Source organism: Agelaius phoeniceus, chromosome 15 (genome assembly GCF_051311805.1).
Source record: "Agelaius phoeniceus isolate bAgePho1 chromosome 15, bAgePho1.hap1, whole genome shotgun sequence".
Taxonomy (NCBI): Eukaryota; Metazoa; Chordata; class Aves; order Passeriformes; family Icteridae; genus Agelaius; species Agelaius phoeniceus.
This window is the reverse complement of record NC_135279.1, coordinates 15,108,484-15,130,936: the sequence shown is the minus strand read 5'-3', so window position 1 is coordinate 15,130,936 and position 22,453 is coordinate 15,108,484. Positions and strand designations below refer to the sequence as shown.

The 22,453-nt window shown below is 56.0% G+C and overlaps 3 protein-coding genes across 3 annotated transcripts; 2 read left to right on the top strand and 1 right to left on the bottom strand.

The window, feature by feature from the left end:
• The first annotated feature begins 31 nt into the window (after nt 1-31).
• IK (IK cytokine) lies at nt 32-8,595 on the top strand. The gene is made up of 20 exons (XM_077186388.1): nt 32-166; nt 759-825; nt 1,026-1,118; nt 1,529-1,588; nt 2,103-2,270; nt 2,354-2,468; nt 2,663-2,733; nt 2,843-2,889; nt 3,114-3,277; nt 3,397-3,505; nt 3,925-3,964; nt 4,342-4,567; nt 4,882-4,900; nt 5,371-5,449; nt 5,693-5,773; nt 6,299-6,356; nt 6,723-6,811; nt 7,500-7,608; nt 8,191-8,225; nt 8,366-8,595. The coding sequence occupies exons 1-20, from the start codon at nt 151-153 to the stop codon at nt 8,391-8,393; spliced, it is 1,674 nt and encodes a 557-aa protein (XP_077042503.1). The 5' UTR covers nt 32-150; the 3' UTR covers nt 8,394-8,595.
• Nucleotides 8,596-9,374: 779 nt separating this feature from the next.
• On the top strand, nt 9,375-11,870 carry WDR55 (WD repeat domain 55). The gene is made up of 8 exons (XM_054643193.2): nt 9,375-9,440; nt 9,509-9,660; nt 9,747-9,847; nt 9,915-10,002; nt 10,157-10,336; nt 10,441-10,540; nt 10,634-10,803; nt 11,258-11,870. Exons 1-8 carry the CDS (start codon nt 9,420-9,422, stop codon nt 11,586-11,588), a joined length of 1,143 nt encoding a protein of 380 aa, XP_054499168.2. The 5' UTR covers nt 9,375-9,419; the 3' UTR covers nt 11,589-11,870.
• Nucleotides 11,871-14,099: 2,229 nt separating this feature from the next.
• DND1 (DND microRNA-mediated repression inhibitor 1) lies at nt 14,100-20,812 on the bottom strand. The gene is made up of 4 exons (XM_077186605.1): nt 20,801-20,812; nt 16,932-17,049; nt 15,188-15,649; nt 14,100-14,665 (listed from the first exon to the last, which is right to left on the bottom strand). Exons 1-4 carry the CDS (start codon nt 20,810-20,812, stop codon nt 14,100-14,102), a joined length of 1,158 nt encoding a protein of 385 aa, XP_077042720.1.
• Between the last annotated feature and the right edge of the window lie 1,641 nt (nt 20,813-22,453).

Sequence of the window (22,453 nt, the reverse complement as noted above, 5' to 3'; positions counted from 1 at the left end):
CACCCGCCAATGGGAGCGCTCTCTCTGATCACACCCGCCAATGGGAGCGCTCGTTGTGATCACACCCGCCAATGGGAGCGGCGGCCGCGAGGTGCGCTGGGAGGGCCGCGCAGAGCGGAAGGGTCGCTCAGCGGAGCTGGGAGCGCAGCGATGCCGGACCGCGACAGTGAGTTCGGGGACAGGGACAGGGACACGGCACACGGGGCATTCCCGGACACCCCCGGGCCCCGACACTTGGCCCGCGCGGGGCTGTCGCGGTGCTTGTGGCAGGGCGGGCGGCAGCGGCCTGGTGGGGGGCAGTGTAGGCCCAGCCTGTCCCCGGGATCCCCGGCCTGGTGCGAGGGGCGGCTCTGTGGGAGGACGGGCTGCGGCCACAGCCCGCGGGGCCGGGCAGGGACCCCGCGGGACCCTTGGGCAGCCCAGGGTGAGGAGCCAGGCGGGAGTGCGGCGGGGATTGGCACCGGGGCGCCCCGGGAGTGGGGCCGAACGGTGTTTCGTGCCCTGGAGAGGATGCAGGGGCAGTCCCGGGGTGCGGGGGACGGGACACCCTCGGGGGGGCCCCGGGACACCGCCTAGAAGGCACAGAGCCGCGGGGCTGGCAGTGGCACCGGGACCCCCGTGTCCTGTGCAGGCCGGCCCGGGTGAGCTCGGGCTGGGATCCAGCTCGGAGCCACAGGCGGACACCGCTCCCTTCGTGGCTCCTGGGAGGGTGTGAAGCTGTGCAGGCAGTGCCTGAGCTCTCTCTCTCCTGTCCCCAGATGAGCCGTTCTCCAACCCCCTGGCCCCCGAGGGCCACGATGTGGACGACTCGCACTCCTTCCACCAGTGAGTACAGCCCTGGGGCCCTGGGCTGGGGCTGGAGCAGCACTGAGGGACCCCAGGGCAGTTCCCATGGAAGTCACTGGTGCACTCCAGCCTTTGGGCCCTCTCCACGGGTACCTGGTGCCCATGTTGGTCACACAGGACCTGCTCCTCCTCCAGAGCTCTTTGGGAGTGATGGTTTTTGTTCCTTCCCTCCCTTGCAGGTCCAAGCTGACCAATGAAGACTTCAGGAAGCTTCTCATGACCCCGCGGGCTGCGCCAACATCTGCGCCACCCTCCAAATCTCGCCACCATGAGTGAGTAGGGCTCTGTTTCACAGGTCCATGGGACAATCCCTTTCCCTCTGGGGCTCTGGGCCCAGCTGACCCTCTCCCCTGCACTCTGCAGGGAAATATCTACAGGGCCTTTTGCCAGTGAGTGTGGGAAGGGGGGAAGCAGGTGGGTCAGGGCTGTTGTAAAGAAAAGAGCAAAGCTTCGTGGCTGTTAAGACACTTTGTGCAGGAGGTGGATTTGGTTTAGTGAAAATCAGTCTTTTCCCTTCCTCTCCCTGCTGACAGTGTAGAATTAGAGGAAAATTAAGGGTGAAAAACTGTTCTGTTCCATCTCTGAGCACCTCAGTGCTGTGCTGTGTCTGAGGGACTGTTCTGTTCATCTGTCACCCATGTGGCTCTGCAGACTGTACATGTGTTTTTTCACCCTTTTCCAGGATGCCCCGGGAGTACAACGAGGATGAAGATCCAGCTGCTCGCAGGAGGAAGAAGAAAAGGTAAGTGGGGAAAGAGAGGCAGAAGGACTTGTCATTATGCATCATGTCCTGCCAGTGGAAGCAGTTCTGGTCTCTTGTGCTCCCAAAGAGGGCCTTGAATGGATTACTCAAAAGCTTTGGAGAAGAGCTCAGGCTGAGGAACTGTCACTGCTTGTGCGAACAGCTGTGGGTGGGCAGCAGTAGGATGGGGCTGAAGCTTCACCTCCAGAAGAAGCAGGAGAGGCCCTGTGGGTGTCTGGGAGAGCAGGGCAGTGGTGGGACCTTGCACTGCTCCCTGTGTGCTTTGGGACACGTCTGCACAGCAGGACTGCACTGGACCCCTTCCCTTTGGAAGGGAGGACGGAGCTCCTCAGTACAGCAGTTTCCTCCAGGCCTGTTGTGTCCCATGGTGCTGTAGTGCATTTCTGGGGAGGGACTGGGAGCAGAGTGGGTGTGTGTGAGGCCTCAGGGCTGTTAGCTGACCCCAAGGACACGAGCAGGTCACTGTTAACCCTGAGCTGTGTCCCACCCACAGTTACTACGCCAAGCTGCGGCAGCAGGAGATCGAGCGTGAGAGGGAGCTGGCCGAGAAGTACCGTGACCGAGCCAAGGAGAGGAGGGATGGAGTGAACAAGGACTACGAGGAGACAGAGCTGATCAGCACCACGGCCAACTACAGGGCTGTGGGGCCCACGGCCGAGGCGTACGTGGGCTGTGCTGGGGGCTGGGCTGGCCAGGCTGGGCTGGGGGGGCTGGCCCTCACCTGCCTCTGCTCTCATTGCACAGGGATAAATCTGCTGCAGAGAAGAGGAGACAGTTGATCCAGGAGTCCAAGTTCTTGGGTGGTGACATGGAGCACACTCACTTGGTGAAGGGTCTGGACTTTGCCCTGTTGCAGAAGGTGAGTGCAGATATCACAGTGCTGCTCTTGGCCTGTCTCTCAGACACACAGGCTGGGTGTTACCACTTGGTCCTGGCAGCGTGGATTTCCCTTCCTGGGAAGGGTTGCTGCAGGGCTGGGGATCTGATGGGGCTCACAGAAGGGCAGCAGTGGCATGGGTTGGGCTGTAATGTGTGGATTTGCTCTGCATCTAGGTACGAGCTGAGATTGCCAGCAAGGAGAAGGAAGAGGAGGAAATGATGGAGAAGCCCCAGAAAGAAACTAAGTGAGTGATTGAGTATTTGGCATTCCTGAGTGCAGCTGCTTGCCAGAGAGGAGCATGCAGAGGAACCATTCACTTGGCTCTAACACTTCTGGTTTCTGTTTCTGTTTAGGAAAGATGAAGATCCTGAGAACAAAATTGAATTTAAGACCCGGCTGGGTAAGACTGTGTTGATGTGGCTGTTCCCCACCTTGTCTGAGCTGTGAATGTGGGAGAAATCCTGGAGGGTGAATGTAGGCATGAAAACCATTGGAGGGGGAAATTCCTGAATTTGGGGACTGAAGGAAGTGTGTACTTAGGACGTGATCTCATATTGCTGATAAACTAAAGATGGTTCACTTTGGCCTTATCCTCTGCTTTCCCACACTTTTCCTTCTGCCCAGGCCGCAACATTTACCGCATCCTGTTCAAGAACAAGACGTACGAGCGGAACGAGCTGTTCCTGCCGGGCAGGATGGCCTACGTGGTGGATCTGGATGATGAATACGCCGACACCGACATCCCCACCACGCTGATCCGCAGCAAGGCCGACTGCCCCACCATGGAGGTACCCAGCTGGGCTGCCCCTGCTCCACCTCACTGCTCTGAGCTGGCCAGAGCACGTTGTTCTGGGAGGGGTTTCCTGTCAAAGAAGTGGGGATGCTTCCTCGTGGATTTCCCTTTCAGGCCCAGACCACGCTGACCACCAATGACATCGTCATCAGCAAGCTCACGCAGATCCTCTCCTATCTCAGACAAGGCACCCGCAACAAGAAGCTCAAGAAGAAAGACAAAGGTAGGAGGTGAAAGGAACCAAGTAATAGGATTTTAGTGCTTGGAGCGTATCCCAAGGGAATAGGATGTGTTCTGGTTTGTGGTTTTCCCCTGTGCCATGAGACAGTGGGCTTGGAGAGCAGTGATTTTCTGAGTGCTGAGTCCTGAAGGCAGGAGCACATTGGACAGGCTGCTGGGAAATGAGAGCTGTGAGGGAGGGTACCTTGTGGTGCTCTGCTCTTCCTGATGAAGGCCCAGTTACTTGGGGAAATGTCCCCCCCCCTTCTTGGGGGCGACACAGTGGCTTCCTGGGGGGGCTGGGTATGAGGTGACATCCTCCAGGCTTGCCAGTCCTGCAGCTTGGAACCTGGACAGGGACAGGGGGGCAGCACAGGGGGCAGAGTGGATGATGTGGTTCTCACTGCTCTTGTGTCCTTGCAGGGAAGCTGGATGAGAAGAAGCCTCCTGAAGCTGATATGAAGTAAGTGCCTCTCTGCTCTCTGGCTATGGGGTCACAGCTCTGTCCCTTAGGGAATGGCTTTTTGGCCCACCACATTTAGAGAGGGATGAGTTTGGAGCTGCTGGACCTACAGTTTGTAGGACAAGGCTGAAGGCAAGCTCTGGTTTGGATTTCAGACTTGAGGCAGGTGAGGGCTCACTGTTGCCCTGGACCACACAACTCAGGTCCTGCAGCAGAAGGGAGCAGAGGTGCAGTGATACCTCTGACAGATGTGGAAACCACTTCCATATCTGGTGTCCTTAGCTCTTGGTGCTGGTCCTGTGTGCTCCAGGTGACAAGGAGGTGGTTATGGCCTCTTCCTGCAGCATATGTAACTCCAGGCTCTTTTCCACTTGTAGTATCTTTGAAGACATTGGGGATTATGTTCCCTCCACTGCCAAGATGCCACGGGACAAGGAACGGGAGAGGTACCGGGAGAGAGAGCGGGACCGGGACCGGGAGCGAGACCGGGAGCGAGAGCGGGACCGGGACCGGGAGCGCGAGAGGGACAGGGAGAGGGACCGCGAGCGTGAGGAGGAGAAGAAGAGGCACAGCTACTTTGAGAAGCCCAAGGCTGATGATGAGGTGAGTCTCTGCTCGTGAAGGACTGTCCCACCTGAGGTGTGCCCTTTGTGGGGCTGTCCCACCTGAGATGTCCCACAAAAGGCAGATCTCAGGTGGGACAGTCCTTCACGAGCACTGGGGGGCTTTGGGTATCTCTGGTTGTGCCCCTGCATGTGCCAGTGTCAGCTCCTGCTGAGCTCTGCATGTCCCCAGAGCTTGCTGGGTGGCTGGATGCCTGTCCTGTCCCTCAGCAAGGGAGGCAGCACTGGCACCAGCCTGCTGGGTTTGTGGTTCAGCTCTGTGTCATTGACACTGTCTCTCCCTCTTCTTTGCAGCCCACAGACATTGACAAAGGTGAGTCAAGTGGGGTGGGTATCTGAGAGGGATGGGACAAGGGGGAATGGTTTTGAGCTATAAGAGGAGAGATGTAGATTAGATATTAGGAAGGAATTCTTCCCTGTGAGCCTGGGGAGGCCCTGGCAGAGGTTGCCCAGAGAAGCTGTGGCTGCCCCATCCCTGCAAGTGTCAAGGCCAGGTTGGATGGGGCTTGGAGCACCCTGGGATAGTGGAAGGTGTCCCTGCCATGGCAAGGAGTTGGAACAAGACAGGCTTCAAGATCCCTTCCAACACAAACTGTTGTAAGATTCCAGGGCTCCTGGGATCAGCCCATCCCATCAGTGCCAAACTGGTTTGCTCCTCTTGTACCTAATGTGAGGCAGCTTATCCTGCCTGTTACTGTGTCCCAAAGGGATCTGCGCAGCCCCAGTGTTGTGCAGTGAGCTGTTCTCCTCCCCAAATGTAACCTGCTGCTTTCTCTACCCCAGGACCTGGCTCAGCCAAGGAGCTCATCAAGTCCATCAATGAGAAGTTTGCTGGAGCTGCTGGCTGGGAGGGAACAGAGGCATATCCTTTTCTGTCTGTGCCAGCCTGACTGGCTGTGGGGCTGGGCTGCCCTTGCAGGCACAGGCACATCTGGGGGGCTGTCCTGCCTCACCTGGTAGCACAAAAATGCTTCTCCCACACCAAACAAAAGCTCTGCACTGCCCAGTTTGGTTGTGTTGGGGCAGGAGGGGGTTTTCAGCTGGCTGTGCCCAGCCTGCAGCTGTAAGGCTCAGCTCATGTGGTGCTTTCCTTAACTGCTGGCACTTTGAAGAAGCCAGAAGACAAGAAGCAGCTGGGAGACTTCTTTGGCATGTCCAACAGCTATGCTGAGTGCTACCCTGCCACGTAAGGAGCAGTGGGGAGCTGGGGGTGGGAGCAGGCTGTGCTGAGGGGCTGCTGTTCTCTGGCAGTAAGAACTTGAACATCAACCCCACTGCTTGGTGGGGAGCAGGGCTGGCCTTGTCTGTGGCAGCAGCTGACTGGGAAAACCATCTCAAGCCCTTGGGCCTTCTTAGCTGCTCTCTGCTGTGGGTGACTGCCTGGAGCCTGCTGCCCCTCAGAGCCAGGGGGAGGCTGAGGTAGCTGGGAATCTGCTGGATTCCCAGTTAATCCATGTGGTTGTGAAGCTGTGGCCTCCCTCAGTGGGAGAGGAACATCTTTCAGCCTGCAGAGTCATCCTGGAAGCATTTCCAACCTTGGATGCCTTGTGGTACAGGTCACCTGCAGGGCTTGCAGCTGGGGCCACTTCCCTCTGGCCTAGGAACTGAGTGTGTTTGGTCTGAGGCCATGAGACATGATTCCCACCAGCTCCAAGGTCCTGGCCCATCTCATGGACCCACTCTGAACCCTTTCCTTGCTTTTTCTCTCCAGAATGGATGATATGGCTGTGGACAGTGATGAGGAGGTGGACTACAGCAAAATGGATCAGGTATGTTGGCACCAGCCCTGAGGAGCAGCCAGCAAAGTAGGCACCAATGCCAGCTGAGAGGATCCCATGGGGAAAAAGCAGCACTGGAGCTGGGTGCTGAGTGAGCTTTGGGGTTTGCTGATCTGCTCCCTGTTGTGTTGGGGAGCAAACAGGTGTCACTGGCACTTGACCCAGAGGTGTTGACAGGCATGCTACTCATTCTGACTTCCACAAAATCTGTCTGGAACTTCTTGGGGAGGGGATCTGGAGCCAAGGCCCTTGATCTGGGGCTGGTGGGAGATGGAGCCTCGTGGCTGGGTGTGCAGGGCTCTGTGAGAAGCCCTCCCAGCAACTGAGGAGCTGCTCTGAGTCGTTCTCTCCCTGCAGGGTAACAAGAAGGGGCCCCTGGGCCGCTGGGACTTTGACACACAGGAGGAGTACAGCGAGTACATGAACAACAAAGAGGCTCTGCCCAAGTGAGTGCAGCCCTCAGGAGGGGCCAAGGGAGGGTTCTGGGTGGGATGGCCATGCTGGCCAAGCCTGGGTGCTGGGGCAGCTTAAAGCAAGCTGGGGGCTCCCTTGTGAGAACCTGAGGAGGAGCTGTGGGTCCTGGGGCTGGTTTGCTTTTAGTGTCACTCTTGAGGACTCATGTGATGGTGTCCACAGGGGTCTGAGGATGAGGGAAGAGATGAGGATCTGACTCCATGTTTCAGAAGGCTTGATTTATTATTTTATGATATATATGATATTAAAACTATACTAAAAGAATAGAAGAAAGGATTTCATCCGAAAGCTGGCTAAGAATAGAAAAGGAATGAAATAATAACAAAGGCTTGTGGCTTGGACAGAGAGTCCGAGCCAGCTGACTGTGATTGGCCATTAATTAGAAACAACCACATGAGACCAATCACCTGTTGCATTCCACAGCAGCAGATAATCATTGCTTACATTTTGTACCTGAGGCCTCTCAGCTTCTCAGGAGAAAAAATCCTAAGGAAAGGATTTTTCATAAAATGTATCTGTGCCAGACTCTGGCCCAGGCGCTGCTTTTGGGGGCTCAGGCCAGCTCTGGAGCATGTGCTCGTGGCTGGGGAGATGTGTCCCTTCCTGTGGCAGGCCAGGGATGCCCTGTGAGTGCTGAGCCATGTCTTGCTCCCTCTCCAGGGCCGCCTTCCAGTACGGCATCAAGATGTCCGAGGGGCGCAAGACGCGCCGCTTCAAGGAGACCAACGACAAGGCGGAGCTGGACCGGCAGTGGAAGAAGATCAGCGCCGTGAGTGCCCGCCTGGGCTGGGGCTGCTGTGCCAGGAGCTGCCACCCAGCCCTGTCCTCGCTGTCCTGGCATGGCCAGTGGGCGTGTGAGCACCAGGGCTGGCTCCTACCAGCTGGGTTTGCTCCTTGCCAGAGCATCAGCCAAATGCTCAGGGCTTCAGTACTGCAGAGGTGGCTGGAGCTCTGTTTGGGACCCTTGTCCTGGGAGCAGCCCCAGACTGGGGCTTTTTGCTCTGGGCTGTGCAGCAGATGAATGTGCCCAAAACCATCAGTTTGGAGCCATCCATAGGGGATTGTAGGGGACAGGAAATGTTTAGTGGCTCCCTGTTCGCCAGCTGGCAGAGCTGGAGGGTTGTCCTGGCAGGGTGAGCAGTATGGGATGGGCTGGGGAAGGTGAGAATAAATGGTCTGTGGTGGCCAGAAAGGGCAAACAGGCCAAGCTTCTCCAGCCTATTAGCTCACCTCAGCTCGCTCTGGCCTGGCTGCAGCTGTCCCCAGGTGTATCTGGCACCCTTCAGCCCCTCTGCTAGCTGTGAGCAGCCAGATCCCCTGAGGGTAACAGGACTTTGTGCTTTCTCTGCAGATCATCGAGAAAAGGAAGAAGTTGGAGGCTGATGGGTAAGTACAGTGGTCCCTGCTGGGCTCCCCCACCTTCTGTGGTGTGGCAGTGTGGATGTCAGTGCTGAGCTCTGGAGGTGGGGGGGTGGAGCTGCCTGCCCTGCATCCTCACCACTCTCCTGCCCCTCTCTCTCTTCCAGGGTTGAGGTGAAACGTCCCAAGTACTGATTTCTTCTGTTTCTTCCTCCCTCTCCTGGAATCCTGGCCCACTGGGAGCTGCCTTCCTGGAGCCTGCTGGTGTGCTGTCCTTGCTCCACACACCGTCCACTCTCTCCTGGGGAGGGCTGGGGGCTCTTCCCTCCCTCTGTTCTTTGCTGTAGAGCCTGTGCTGTGTAAATGTTGTAGCCTTAATAAAACCTCTTTAAATTTGTGTGTGAGCATCTGTTTGTGTGTGCAGAGAGGAGGGGCCTGGGCACATTCTGGCCCCCTTTGGAGCAGCAGGGGTGCTAGGACTCTTCTACTTACCAGGCACTGTTGGGGCTGACAGGGCAAATCGTTGCTCAGTGTATTTATTGTGGGAGCCTTTTGGGCTGGGGGCAGCATCCCTGTATAAAATTAACAAATTTGAGGGCAGTAATCCCAGCTGAGCATTATGTACCTCAGGGTGGGAGGAAGAAATGGGACCCTGAGCTTGGGTACAGCAAGAGCAATGACCTGAAGCAGAGGCTGTGCAAGCTGCTCTAAGCGCTGGCCAAGGGTACGATGGGGCTAGCGCCAGGCAAGGCTCGTTCCCTCAGGGCAGGGCCAGCAGGGAGCTGGGATGGCTCCTCGGGCAGGGGTGCTGCGGGTGCTCCCTGGCTGGGCTGGGGTCTCTAGGGGGGGGCTACAGCCCCCAGACCCTGCAAGGGGCCGAAGTGGCACCTGGTCCTTGGCTGCCCCCCCTCCTGGGATCAGAAAGAGATGACGGTGCGAATTAGGGAGCCTGTGGTGCGAATTAAGCAGCTTGTGGACCTCCCAATGGTGAAGCGCTGAAGAACAGCAACACAGGAGGCGGGCGGGGAGCAGCCTGGTGAAATGGGGCCAGGGGCGCCCGTAGGCTGGAGCCCCGAGGCGGCGGAGCCCCGAGGCGGCGCCATCCCGCAGCCGGGCCGGCCCCGCAGTGCCGGAGAGGCGCGGGCGGGCGGTGCCATGTAAACAGAGGGGCGGGTATATGTAAATGATGGAAGGCGTGACCATGCAAATGAGCAGGGAGCTATGGCGGCCGCCATGGAGGAGGTGAGCACGCGTGGGGCTGCGGGAGCCCGGAGCCCCCGGGCCCCGTCCCACGGCCCCGCTGTCCCCAGGAGCCCCAGGAGTCGCCGGAGCCGGCGGCGCGGGAGCCGCGGGTGCGGGACACGCCCGAGGACATCTGTCTGGAGGCCACGGCCAACGCCATCGCGCTGCACCCGGCGCGGCCGCTGCTGGCCGCGGGGGACGTGGACGGCGATGTGTACCTGTGAGTACAGGGGACCGGGGCTGGGACACGCTGAGCGGGGCTCCCCGGCCGCCCGCGGGTCCCGGCAAGCACTCCCGTGCCGGCAGGTACTCGTATTCCTGCACCGAGGGGGAGAACCGGCAGCTCTGGTCCTCGGGACATCACCTCAAGTCGTGCCGGGACGCGGCGTTCTCCCAGGACGGGCAGAGTGAGTGCGGGGGACGTGGGGTGGCACCGGGGGACGCCGGGCGGGGGGCACTAACGCGGCTCTCCAGAGCTTTTCACTGTGTCCAAGGATAAGTCCATCCACATTCTGACAGCGGAGGAGGGACGGCTGGAAACGCGCTTCCCCAAGGCCCACGAGTAAGTCCATGCAGGCGGCTCATTCTGGGCTCAACGGTGGGGCATTGTCTCCTTGTCCCCTTCCGTCCCGCGGCACGGCCACGCAGCCCTGGGCCGTAGGGAGAGCCCGCAGCGCTGCTCCGGGAGCCGTGACCGTGGGCCGGGGTCTCTGCAGAGCAGCTCTAAACTGCGTGCTGCCAATCGACAACCACATCTTTGCCACGGGTGACGACGGCGGGGCAGTGAAGGTGTGGGACCTGCGCAGGGGCAGCGCCATCCTGGAGGCACGGCAGCAGGAGGAGTACATCAGTGCCATGGCTGTGGATGGCAACGGGAAGATCCTACTGACAGCCTGGTACCGCAGGGGCTTCGTGGGGTCGGGCTCGCCGTGTCCATTCGTGGCTGGAGCGCCCTGTGCCATGTCCCGTGCTCACAGCGTGTCCCTTCCACGTCCCATAGTGGCGATGGCACTCTGGGTGTCTATAACGTGAAGAGACGGCGCTTTGAGCTGCTCTCGGAGCCGCAGAACGGCGACCTGACCTCTGTGGTGCTGATGAAGGTTGGCTCCGCTCCACAGCGTGGAGCAGGATCCCACAGCCCCCTGTCCTTGCCCCGTTTTTTGCTCTGCCTCACTGCCCTCCCTCGTGCCTAGAGGGGGAGGAAGGTGGCGTGTGGCTCCAGTGAAGGCACCATCTACCTCTTCAACTGGGACGGCTTCGGGGCCGCCAGCGACCGCTTTGCCCTCAGGGCAGAGACCATTGACTGCATGGTGCCCATCACGGACAGCATCGTGTGCGTGGGGTCCCTGGACGGAGTCATCAGGTCAGGGCTGTGCTGGGGAGGGATGGGGAGCTGTGGGATGGGGTGAGGGGGAATAGAGGGCGATGGGATGGAAGGGTGTGGGATCCTCAGGGCTGTGCTGGGGAGGGATGGGGAGCTGTGGGATGGGGTGAGGGGGAATAGAGAGCGATGGGATGGAAGGGTGTGGGATCCGGAGGGATTGTGGGGGGTGAGATGGGAGAGGGAGGGGAGCGTGGTGGGATAGGATGGGGAGAAGAGTGGGCTGGAGATGAGGTGGGGTGGGATGGGGAGGGGGTGACAGGGAATTGTGGAGGATGGCATGGGATGGGATGGGATGTGGAAGGGGAGATGTGGGATGGGCCGGGGTGGAACGAGGAGGGTGTGGGACAGGATCAGCCTTGCCCAGCTCACAGGACAGGAGGGCAGGCGGCGTCCCGGGCGCTGCAGGGCCCTCAGTGCCCCGTGCCGTGCCCAGGGCGGTGAACGTGCTGCCGAACCGCGTGCTGGGCTGCGTGGGGCAGCACCTGGGCGAGCCCATCGAGCAGCTGGCCGTGGCCGCGGACGGGAAGCTCCTGGCCAGCAGCGGCCACGACCAGAAGGTGAAGTTCTGGGACGTGTCGGCGCTCGGCTCCATGGTGGTCGATGATTACCGGCGGAAGAAGAAGAAGGGCGGGCCGCTGCGCGCCCTCAGCAGCAAGGCGCTGGGCAGCGGGGAGGATTTCTTCGCCGACCTGCGGGACGAGGCCGAGCCGGAGGCGGCGGCGGAGGGAGGTGACAGCGGCGACAGCGACAGCGACAGCGACTGAGCGGGGCCGGGGGCGCCGCCCCCTCCCCGCCCCTGGCGCAGGGCTCTCTGCGTCCTCCTCGTGGGTCGCGGCCAATCAGAGCCGCAGCCCTTGGGAGTGCCCGCCTGCGGGGCGTGGCCTCATTGCAATGTTACCACAGTCGGTGGGCAGGACGCTGGCGTTCTGATTGGCTCCTAGGGCTGCCACTCAAGCTGGGCTGTAGGCGCGGTCTTAAAGGGGCAGCGCGTGTCGGAGCGGGCAGGGGTCCCGCAGGGGACAGCGGTAATGGGGGGCAGGGGGCGCCGCGGGAGGACCGGGGGTGGCCCTGGGATGGAGGGACAGGCTGGGGATGGGCGGCTGAGGGTCCTGCCGGAGGGACTGGGAACGGTCCGTGACTGGGGTCCGTGAGGGACGGGGAGGGGCTCTGAGGTGAGGAACAGGGCTGGGGGCTCTGTGGATGAGAGGGGACTCTGATGTATGGGGGGACAGGGCTGGGGGCTCTGTGGATGAGAGGGGACTCTGATGCATGGGGGGACAGGGCTGGGGGCTCTGTGGATGAGAGGGGACTCTGATGCCTGGGGGGACAGGGCTGGGGGGCTCTGGTCACTGACCGGGCCACTGGTGGGTCCCGGGTGTGGGCAGTGGAGGGATGGCGGGACATGGCTCCTGCTGGAGGGGTGATGGGGGAAGGGGCTGTGATTGAACATCCCTGCTGGGTGAGGGGGGTACTGAGATATGGAGAGACAGGGCTGGGGGCTCTGGTGGGGAATGCAGTGCTGGAAGGGGGATAATGCTGGGGTTTGCTGGTGAATTTGGGGGTCCTTTGGGTTGTTTTGGGATGGGGGGGAGGCAGGGCAGTTCTCAGGAGGGGTGAGGGGGTCACATGGGGTCCTGACAGGTTCATCACTTTCCTGTCCTGCTGTCCTAGCAGGTCAATTACCCTTTGTTAATTAATTAAGACTTTAGCTCTGTTAGAAATAAACTCAGTGCCTTTCACTTCCCAGTGCCTTGTGCTGATGGTTCATCCTCATGAGGCAAGGACTCCTGGGAGTGCAAGAAAGAACCTAAAGAGTGCACCCCAAGACTCTTGGAGGATCCTGGGGATTTCCAAAAGAAGAGGGATGGGACTTGGGTGCTGCCAGAGACTTGGTGGGTCACAGAGGGGGTCCCTACCATGAGCAGGGACAGGGATCCCTCCCAGGCTGGGTCCTTCCCTGGGGAGGGGCAGAGCGGGCAGCAGGGCCTGGAACAGCATCAGACATGGCCTGCACCTGCTGGGGAATGGGGAGGATCTGGTGCAGTTCCAGCATTTCTACTCCTGGCTCCTATCCCCCACTGGATTCCCAGCACTGCCTGGGAGCCCTTGGAGCACCAGCAGCAGCCCCAGGCACTGCTGGCCCAGGGCTTCACTCCTGGGGCTGGAGGTGGGCAATCAACAAAACAGACACCCGAATGTGTGCTCTGGAGAGCATAAAGGGGTGTCCTGGTTTTTAAGACAGGTGTCTGCTAAGGATGGCAGGACCCTCCCTTGGAATGGTTATTGCTCCTTAGCAACAAAAACGGGAAAATTCCCTAAGACAGAGAAAAACAAAAGGAAAAACCCCCACAAGGTGCTTCCAGATATCCCAGAGAACCACCAAAAGACATGGGAGGACATCAGGAGGCACTTGGAGGAGCCTGAGGGGTATCAAAAGCTGGTGAGAAAGAGCCCAGTGAGTAGAAGACACCAAAGATCAAGGTGTTAGGGAATGCTGCTTCCCACACAATAGACCCACCAGGCTCTGAAGGCTCCAGATCCCACCCTGTCCCTTCCCCTGCCTTTCCTGGTGTGTGGGGAGAGCACTGAGATGCACTGGACAGGCCAGGAGCTGAGGATGCAGAGGAAAAGATGACATGACCCAGCTGGTGCTCTCCAGAACTCTTTAATCCCAAAAGAACAACACATGTGTGGCCAGACATGCCACTGCTGAGGAATCATTCATGGACAGCTGCCAACTCCACAGCTGCTTCCTCACTATGCAAACAGGTTTCAGGCACTCCTCTCCCCACACAGCAGCTCCACCAGCCAACAGGACAGCTGTGACCCCTGGGACACTCTCTGTGTGTGGCCTTGTTCTCCCCTGAGGCTGCTCCTCAGGAGCCAGGAATGCCAGTGGAGGAATTCCCTCCATCACACTGGCATCCAGTGCTGGCACAGCCCCTCCAAGAGCTGCTGCTGCTTCTCCAGGATCTGCTCTCCAACACCACACCAACCAGCTTAACAGAACCAAACTGGGCAACAGGAAAACCAACAACCCAAAACTAGAACCAACTCGAGGGCTGCCCGAGGACAGGGTGGCTGCTGTGGAACAGGACAGCAGCCCTTATCCTCCAGACCCAGCTCTCAAAACTGATGCAAACAACTCCAAGGAAAGCTGGAACAGGGCCGGGAGCCCAGCAGGGCTGGGGCTCAGTCGTGGCTGTGGCAGAGCAGCTGCTACTTCAGCTGGCACCCTGCAGGGGAGAGAGAAGGGTCAGGCTCTGCCCTCAGCCTCAACCCCCCTCCTCTTGCATGCTGTGCTTCCAATCAGAAATCCTCAGCTCAGAACTGACAGTGTTCAGCCGTGCCAGCCAGCCCGGCTCCCTCCCAGAAATGCCACAGCCCCACCCTCCCAGGGGACCCTTTGGGAATGGCAGGGAGCTGGCTGTGCAAGGACTCACCAAGGACTCAGCCAACACTCGCAGAACGTGCAGGGCTGCCACCACCTTGGCCTTCTCGTGCTCGCTCTGGCCCTGCCTGTCTAGTGAGATCCACGTGAAGCCACTGATGGGCACGTGGGACCCCGGGATGGCCACCTGGTACCAGAACCGCTGCCACCCGTTGGGGTTCATCTGGACACACTTGGTCATGATCAGGGGTGTCCTCAGGTGATGCTTCCAGCACAGCGTGTTCAGGCAGTCCAGCACGTTCTGCAGTGACAGAGGCAGGGGCACTGCTGGGCTCTCACCTCCCTGCACCCAGCTGGATGGTGGCTCCTCCTCACACAGCTGCAGCTTCTGCTTCAGTTGGGGATCCAGCCAGTCCACCCTCATCTTTGCTTCCCCGAGCCTCAGGTTCCCTAGGAGACAGGAGATGCTCACCTACCCTCCAGCACCATCCCATCCCATCCCTCTCCAGGATTTTAGGGGCAGCATGATTTTAGGGCCAAGGTGAACAAGTATCAAAGCCAAATGCTCCTCAGCTGGGGCAGGAATGGGTACAAACCAAGACTATGGAGGTCCTGGTTGGATGTTTGGGAAGTGTGTCCCCTCAGGGCATTGCAGTCATGGGACAGGGCTCAGAGGGATTGAGCAGCTCCATCAGGAGTGTTTAAGGGACACTGAGGTGTTGGGCAGGTCCACTGGAAAGGTTTAATGACTTGGTTAATGTTCTGGGTGCCCTGAACTGGTGATGCTCCTGCTCTGAGCAGCCCCTTCACCCCACCACCAGTAGTACTGCTGGAAAACAACTGCACCATGGGCAGCTGGCATCCCACAGGACACAGGGAGAGAGCAAAGGGTGTCTCAAGGCTGAAGTCACCTTGCAGCCAAGTCTGGAGGCAGGAAGCCCAGCCCAAGCAGCATCCCTCAGCACCACTCACCTTCCATCAGAGCTTTCTTGGCCAGGGCAGCAGCCTCGTGCGACCTGTACTTCAGCACAGCGAGCGTGGCCTGTGTCTGGGAGGGGCTGGCGTGCAGGGTGACACTACAGATCCCCTCGGTGACCCTCTGCAGCGTGGCCTCCAGCTCCTGCTGGCTCACCCAGGCGCCCAGGCCGCTGACGAGCAGCTCGCGCTTCTGCGTGCTCCAGCAGACGACGATGGCGCGGCCGCGGCGCAGCTGGAAGCGGTGGAAGGCGGCGATGGCGCTGCGCGCGTCCTGCCGGGACGCGTAGCGCGCGTAGGCGAAGCCGCGGTTCAGCCCGCTGAAGGTCATCATCAGGCGGAACTCGTAGAGCCGGCCCACGCTCCCGAACAGCGGGATCAGCGTGTCCTCGTAGATGTCCTGCGGCAGCCTGGCGATGTACACCTCGGTGCCGGCCGGCGGCGGGCCGCCCACCCAGCCTGCGGGGACACGGGGACACGGCTGTGAAAACGGGACCTGACTCCCGGTACTAAAGGTGGTTTCAGCATTTGTTGTAATAAAAATGAAAGGGGGAGCGTTCCCTCGAGGATGCTGCAGCACCAGTGATGTCCTAAAGTTCCAGGTATGTGACAATGTTCACAGGGGTCTGAGGATGAGGGAAGAGATGAGGATCTGACTCCATGTTTCAGAAGGCTTGATTTATTATTTTATGATATATATTAGATTAAAACTATACTAAAAGAATAGAAGAAAGGATTGCATCAGAAGGCAAGCTAAGAATAGAAGAATGATAACAAAAGCTTGTGTCTCGGACAGAGAGTCTGAGCCAGCTGACTGTGATTGGCCATTAATTAGAAACAACCACATGAGCCCAATCCCAGATGCACCTGTTGCATTCCACAGCAGCAGATAACCATTGGTTACATTTTGTTCCTGAGGCCTCTCAGCTTCTCAGGAAAAAAAATCCTAAGGAAAGGATTTTTCATAAAATGTGTCCATGACACAGGTACAGCGGCACCCTCCTTCTCACTGAGGCCACCTACCTTCCCTGGGTCAGATGCCCCTTTTTATCCTGTTTTTTATCCCTTTGGATTAGTTTCTCTTGGGATCCTTCATTTGCATGAAGGTTTAAGGCACTTGATTGGCCATTACAGTTCTGTCCAGGCTGGCTGGTGTCACTTGGGGAGAGGTGCACTTTACTTCAGTCTAATTTCATATAACCACCCTTTTAAGCCCTTTTACCATAACCAACTATGGTACATGTGTGGAGAGCTTTTTGGATAATTGGCTAGCTGAGAAAGGCCACTTCGATGTGATACCGTTGGATAAGGATAGGGGAAACAAGCTGGGGATTATGCAACCAGTGTCCAATCACTGACAAAGGTCATAGTGACCTTCACTGAAACGGGAAGATGGGGGAGAAAATCGCCAGAAAATGAAGATAGCCTAGGTAGAGAAGCTAGAAGAATGTAAACATAGAAACAAAATAATCATTAGAGCATAGAAGTAGGTGTGGTTGATCTAAGTGTGCTTTAACCAATAATGAGCTCAGCTTTTGCAATATGTATAAGCTTCATTAACACCAATATAAATATGTGTGAGCTTTCAATAAACTTTGGGATTTGCTATTCACGCATATTGTGTGAGGCATTTCTTCCGCCATTCACGACATACATGCTTAACAATTATCAACTATTTTACAGCAGTTTCTACCCTATTTTTAACAAGGGTGAGTCCCCTCTGGGCCCCACTCTGCCGTACCTGGAGGGGGTCCCCCGTAGCGCCTCTGCCCGTTGATTTGCACCAGCTCAATTCCTGTCTCCTTCTCCCAGGCGAGCAGGGCCATCTTGCTGGCCTCGTTGATTCCATTGGTCCATGTCTGAAGGAGGAGATGGTGGTGGTGATTTGTGAGCAGAGAGCTTTCAGCCTCCCAGCTGGGAGCATCCCAACCCCATGAGGGAACCACAGGATCCATTGCTGGCCAGCACACGGAGGGGCAAACGAACCCCTCTGCTCTCAGGGAACCTGAAGAGCCTCCCAATGCTCCCATCCTAAGGACTGTCCAAGCCTGCTCCACCTGACACAAAGTCCAGCAACTCTGTTAGAGCCCAAACAACAGTTTCCTACAGCTCTGCAAGGGCTTGCAAAGCCAAAACACAGGCAGCAGCTGCCTGGTGCTGCAAGAGGGAGCTGGAGACCAGAGTCAAGGTGACCCATTACATCATGACAGCTTTGAAGGGAAAGACACTGGGTTACATTGAATACAGGGAAGAAAATCATCCCTGTGAAGGTGGGAGGCACAGGCAGAGGTTGCCCAGAGAAGCTGTGGCTGCCCCATCCCTGGAAGTGTTCAAGGCCAGGTTGGATGGGGCTTGAAGAAACCTGGGCTAGTGGAAGGTTGCCTGCCAGCACAGAAGAGATAATATTAAAGAGAAACAAGAACTGACTGGAAAGCAGCTGAATTATTATAATTGTCCTTGAAAATAGAACAGCTGCAGAGACAGTTACAGGAGGACAAAAAGGAAAACAAAAGTTGGAGGAAAAACTTTAGCTAATGCTTATGTAGGCTCCAAGTGCTCCTGACACTGCACAGATTGGAAAATTAACTGCATCTCCTGAAGACTGGCCAAATCCTTGGCCTTGTTACAAAACGAGATGAAATTAGAAAAGACACAGCCTTTAATGAACGATTGTCCAGGAGTGCTACTGAGATTTTAGAACATGAGGAAATCCCCACCTGTGGAATACTAATTGCATGCATTTCTGGTATCACCACAAAATTCACTCCATCCCAAAACTCTGTAATATGGGTGAGATGTGGGATGGAGTAATTTTCATGGTGATACCAAGAATTCTACGTGCAATGTCAGACTAATTGACCATTCCCAAGAACTAGGATCTACAGCTCGTCCATCGAGAAAACAGAGATGGAAAGAATTAGATAATCAAGTGTTATTTTCAAGAATTCCAAAAATTGCAATTGTCCTCCCCCGGGGCAAAGGTGAAAGAAACCCTGACTAAAGTTAGCAAGAAAATGTAAAATCTGTATAATTTCCAACAGGAGCAGTACACCCCACGATCCTGTCACAGCAGGATGGAGTTTTTACCAGCATGGCACCTAAATGTAACTTGCTTCAAACTGGCCCTGACCAAGGGTACTTTTGATAGTATAGGGATAAAATGTTTCTAAAATCCTGGAATATTCAAGGAAGTTAGAAAGGAAGGATAGGCCTGGTAGGCCCTGGGAAAATGTCAGGCTGCACCTGTATAAGCATTTAATGACTATGATAAATTATATGATTGTTAGGTAATTGGATATAATTATTGTTTAATCATAACAAGAATAATGAGAAATGATGTTTGGGGGGTTTGATGGAAATTACAAAATCCATGCTTGGATGAAATCAATGTATTCAATAGAACAATATAAGTTTAATAATTAATATATAGTTATATGACAATAAAGGTATAAAAACGTGTTCATCCCGAACCCATATCAGTCAGATTTGGATCTGTGCCCCTGACAGCCAGAGCTCTTCAATAAAAGCACCTGCATAGAATCATTCTGTGATTATGTGTTCCTGAACATCTTCACTGCTTAGCTGGACTGCACGGGGACTTCCAGGAGACAGAACAGAGATCTTCTGAATGGGAAAAGGGGCTTTTATCTCTAGTCTGAGCAGTGAAACAAGCTCACACTTTCCATGTAAGTAGGTACAATGGGCCGAAAAGGCAGAATTCAATGGGTTTTCCTTAGCCCATCTTACCCCAGTCAAATGGAGGCACAGAACGGGCTGATGGCCCATTGAAAAAGAGCCCGAAGCCAGACAAGGCTGAGGGACATACTCAGGGTAAATAATCGCTGTGGTCTCGGTGTGCATTTTATGCAAACCCTGAATGAGGTGCTCCAGCTTCCATTCAAGGGGATCGTCTGACAGCTTTACAATCAGGACAAAGTGTCACGGTAAAAGTAGCACAGAACAATGCCTGAGACTAACTAACCCTCGGGGCACACTCACTTGGGAATCTATGGATAGCAGTGTCTCCAAAAAGTGCAAAACAGCATTAGTGCACCGTGGCTTTTCCCTGTTTTTAACGGGATAATAACCTATCCGGGAAAACCCCGACGAGACTTGTATTCTTTCACTTTTTCAGACAATGAGACTGGAAATGATGCCAGCATGTCTCCACTGAAAATCAAGTTTTCCATTGAAGGAGTTCTCCTCACAGAAGGAATCAGCACCAGAATGAACCAGACTGAGCACATAAATCACCAAACCTGACCCACCGGATAGAAAACTTCACTTTCTGCATCTGTAATGGTCACTGTGCTAATGGCTGTAATCATGCTTAAGCCTGAAAGCATTTCGATGACTATTGCTAATGAATAATTAGCAGTGCTAATTATTCTCCTAAATGTGTACTATTAGCATTGTTAATTGTACGAATTTAGGAGCTCAGCCTGTTAACACGAATTTGGCAGAGGAAAATATAACCATAATATGTGAAGCACAAGTTTCAACCAAAAGGGGGGAAATTTATTTACTCGGCTTCCAATACTGACACAAAATATGAAAGGGAAGTTTTGGTGGAGATATAATGTATCCACAGCTGTAAGCGGGTAATGCATACTGGCACAACAAAAACGAATTTAAACCTCATAATGCATTCCACCACCTCCCAGGCTCCGGGGAAATCTTATCTCCACAAATTTCTAAAATTGGTCGCTATGCCGTCAAATACACCAGCCAAAACAAGTGCTATTTAGTCCTTCACGGTCCTCAGAGCAGTAGAATTATCAGTGCAGGGTAATCTCTCTGCAATTAAACCCATTTCTGTCTGTCCCTGTGCACGGGGTCGGCAGGGGGGGAATGGCCGGATCCCGATCCTCCAAACCCATCGGGGTAGGAGCTGTCCTGGGGACAGAGCACTAAGTACCATGGATGTCCTAGCAAACAAAATAAACTCAGTAACAAGTGATTTATACTAATTGAAACATCCGTTTCGACCTTCTTTATCAGCATTAGGAACTGGTCAATGGCCCTTATCGGACACCTCTACGGGAAAGGATGGAGATAAAAGATCACCAGCAAGTAGTGATAAATAGCGATAAAAAGCGATAAAAGATCACTACCTAACGTGAATGCCACGAGGTGATGGCAGCTCTCCACCTCCAAGGGATTTCATTTTTTATGAAGACTAGAAACCAACTTCGGACGAGGGTGGGAATCCTCACTGGGGGAACACGTGCTCAGAGCGGGATAAAACCCAGCCGCATTCCCTCCTCGGAGTCTCGTGGCCCGGCCCCGCTGTGGATCCCAGCTCAGGGAAGCGGCCCGAGGGCGCCCGGGCTGTGTGGAGAGGCAGGACCGGCTCTGCTCGCACCCCCCGGTGCTAACGGGGCCGACCCCGGGCGCGGCGGCTCCGCGCGGGGCTGAGGCCGGGGTCGGGACCAGCCCTGCCTGCGCTCCCAGCCGGGGCCCGGACCAGCTCCCAGCCGGGGCCCGGGGGCTCAGATCCCCGCGGGGCCGGGACCAGGACCAGCTCCCAGCCGGGGCCCGGGGGCTCAGGTCCCCGCCGAGCAGAGCCGTGCCCTCAGGGCCGCTCCCCGCAGCCCCGACAGCGCTCACCTTCTCGTCCATCCAGCCGCTCCTGCCCGCGCCTTTCCCGCCGTTCTGGCCGCTCCTGCGGTCGGGCTGGGGGAGGAAGGGAGGCAGCACCGCCCCCCGCACCGCGCCGCCCCTCCCCGGATGGACCCCCGGCAGCACCCGCGGGGGTCTGGCCTTGCTCTGCCTTGCCCTGCTCTGCCTCTCTGTCCTACACTTGTCCACCTGTACGCAAGGAGTTGCTGTAAGAGGTACGGCAGCACCACCAAACTCTCATAACAGAAGAGTCAAGGTTGGAAGAGGCATTCAAGACCACCTAGTCCAATCATCAGTGTAATTAGACCTCAGATAACAACGTCCGGGTTTGAACCTATTCGTACTTGCAGAGCTGGAAGGCTTCGTGCTGCTTGTTCCAATGCCTCCTAACAAAGGCAAATTTTGGGGGGATCAGAAACATCTACTGAAAGAAATCCTTCAAACAATGTCTGATGCCAAGGAAAGAGTTCATTGGCCCAAATCTCCACTGTGTTATGAAGTGCACCTGTGTCAGATTCTGAGCGGTTCTTCGTTCTTGGTTCTGTTGTGGAGGCACCCCGTGCTCTGCTGTGCCGGCCCGGGGTGAGGACCAGACTTTCTGGGGCCGTGGTGGTGAAACCTGACCTGCATGAGCCGGAGGAGGTGCACACCCACCCCCGGAGGCTCTGGGCTTTGAGCCAGGTTAGGGAGAAGGCCAGACAGACCGTGGCGTTTGTTTTCGTGCCAATGTCCGCCCCTGCCCGCAAGGAAGGGTGAGGAACATTCACCCCTTGGGGCTGAAGGCTTTTATCCTTTCCGAGGGGCATAACTGGCTTAACTTTGCTGAAGTGAGAGGCAGGCTCATGCCTTAAAAGGGGTTATAAACCACCAAAGACTCTTCAGACAGTGTAAAATTCCCCTCCCCAGGGGAGGTACCCGTATGTTCCATCTAAACCTAAATGTGCATTTACCCACTGACCCCGGTGTTCCTTGGGCTTTCCCCCACCCGGATGGATCAAGATTGTGAGCATCACTCAGACCACCAGACACCAAAATTGCAACAATCAAGTCTCTTCAATCAAGTCTAGTTATTGGATCCACAGGTGATGAGATCTTTCCTCTCTTATCCTTCCCTCCACTTTCTTTCTTACACATTTTCTTATCTGTTATTCCTGTGCTTTTATATAGTTGCATTACTATAGATAACAACCTCAGTGGCCACATCTCTGCTTTCCACTGCTTCTAAACAGATCTAAGATAGACCCTGCATATTTTTATCTGCAAACACCACTCATTCAGTGCCATTTCACCTCTAATGCTCCCCTGTGGGTCCATTAACCAGAACTCTGCTTACTCCTGCTGTGGCAGCTCAGCATTTCTGGCACAGGGATGCAGCCCCACTGTTCCAGACCCCAAAGAACAATTCCAACCCTCCAGAGCATTGCCACTTGCCAGGCTATACTCACTTATTCCATAAGGCCCCAAAGCAGCACCATAGGATCTTGCAGGTCCAGATAATGACCAGTGTCTCACAAAACTGTGGAAAAAGGAAAAAAAAATTACTTATAAGTAATTACTTATAAAAAAATACTTATAATATTACTTACTTATAAACCTTGAAATACAGACATGCACAAAAAATCATATAAAAAACCTATAAAT

Coding starts and splice junctions, on each gene's coding strand:
- IK (XM_077186388.1), top strand. Junction 2,734..2,842: donor AAGCCCCAGAAAGAAACTAA/GTGAGTGATTGA, acceptor GTTTCTGTTTAG/GAAAGATGAAGATCCTGAGA. Junction 6,812..7,499: donor AACAAAGAGGCTCTGCCCAA/GTGAGTGCAGCC, acceptor CTCCCTCTCCAG/GGCCGCCTTCCAGTACGGCA.
- DND1 (XM_077186605.1), bottom strand. Junction 15,650..16,931: donor CTACGGGGGACCCCCTCCAG/GTACGGCAGAGT, acceptor GTGTCCCCGCAG/GCTGGGTGGGCGGCCCGCCG. Junction 14,666..15,187: donor CAAGAAAGCTCTGATGGAAG/GTGAGTGGTGCT, acceptor CCTGTCTCCTAG/GGAACCTGAGGCTCGGGGAA.
- WDR55 (XM_054643193.2), top strand. CDS start 9,420: ATGGCGGCCGCCATGGAGGAG. Junction 9,441..9,508: donor TGGCGGCCGCCATGGAGGAG/GTGAGCACGCGT, acceptor CGCTGTCCCCAG/GAGCCCCAGGAGTCGCCGGA. Junction 10,003..10,156: donor CGCTTCCCCAAGGCCCACGA/GTAAGTCCATGC, acceptor GGGTCTCTGCAG/AGCAGCTCTAAACTGCGTGC.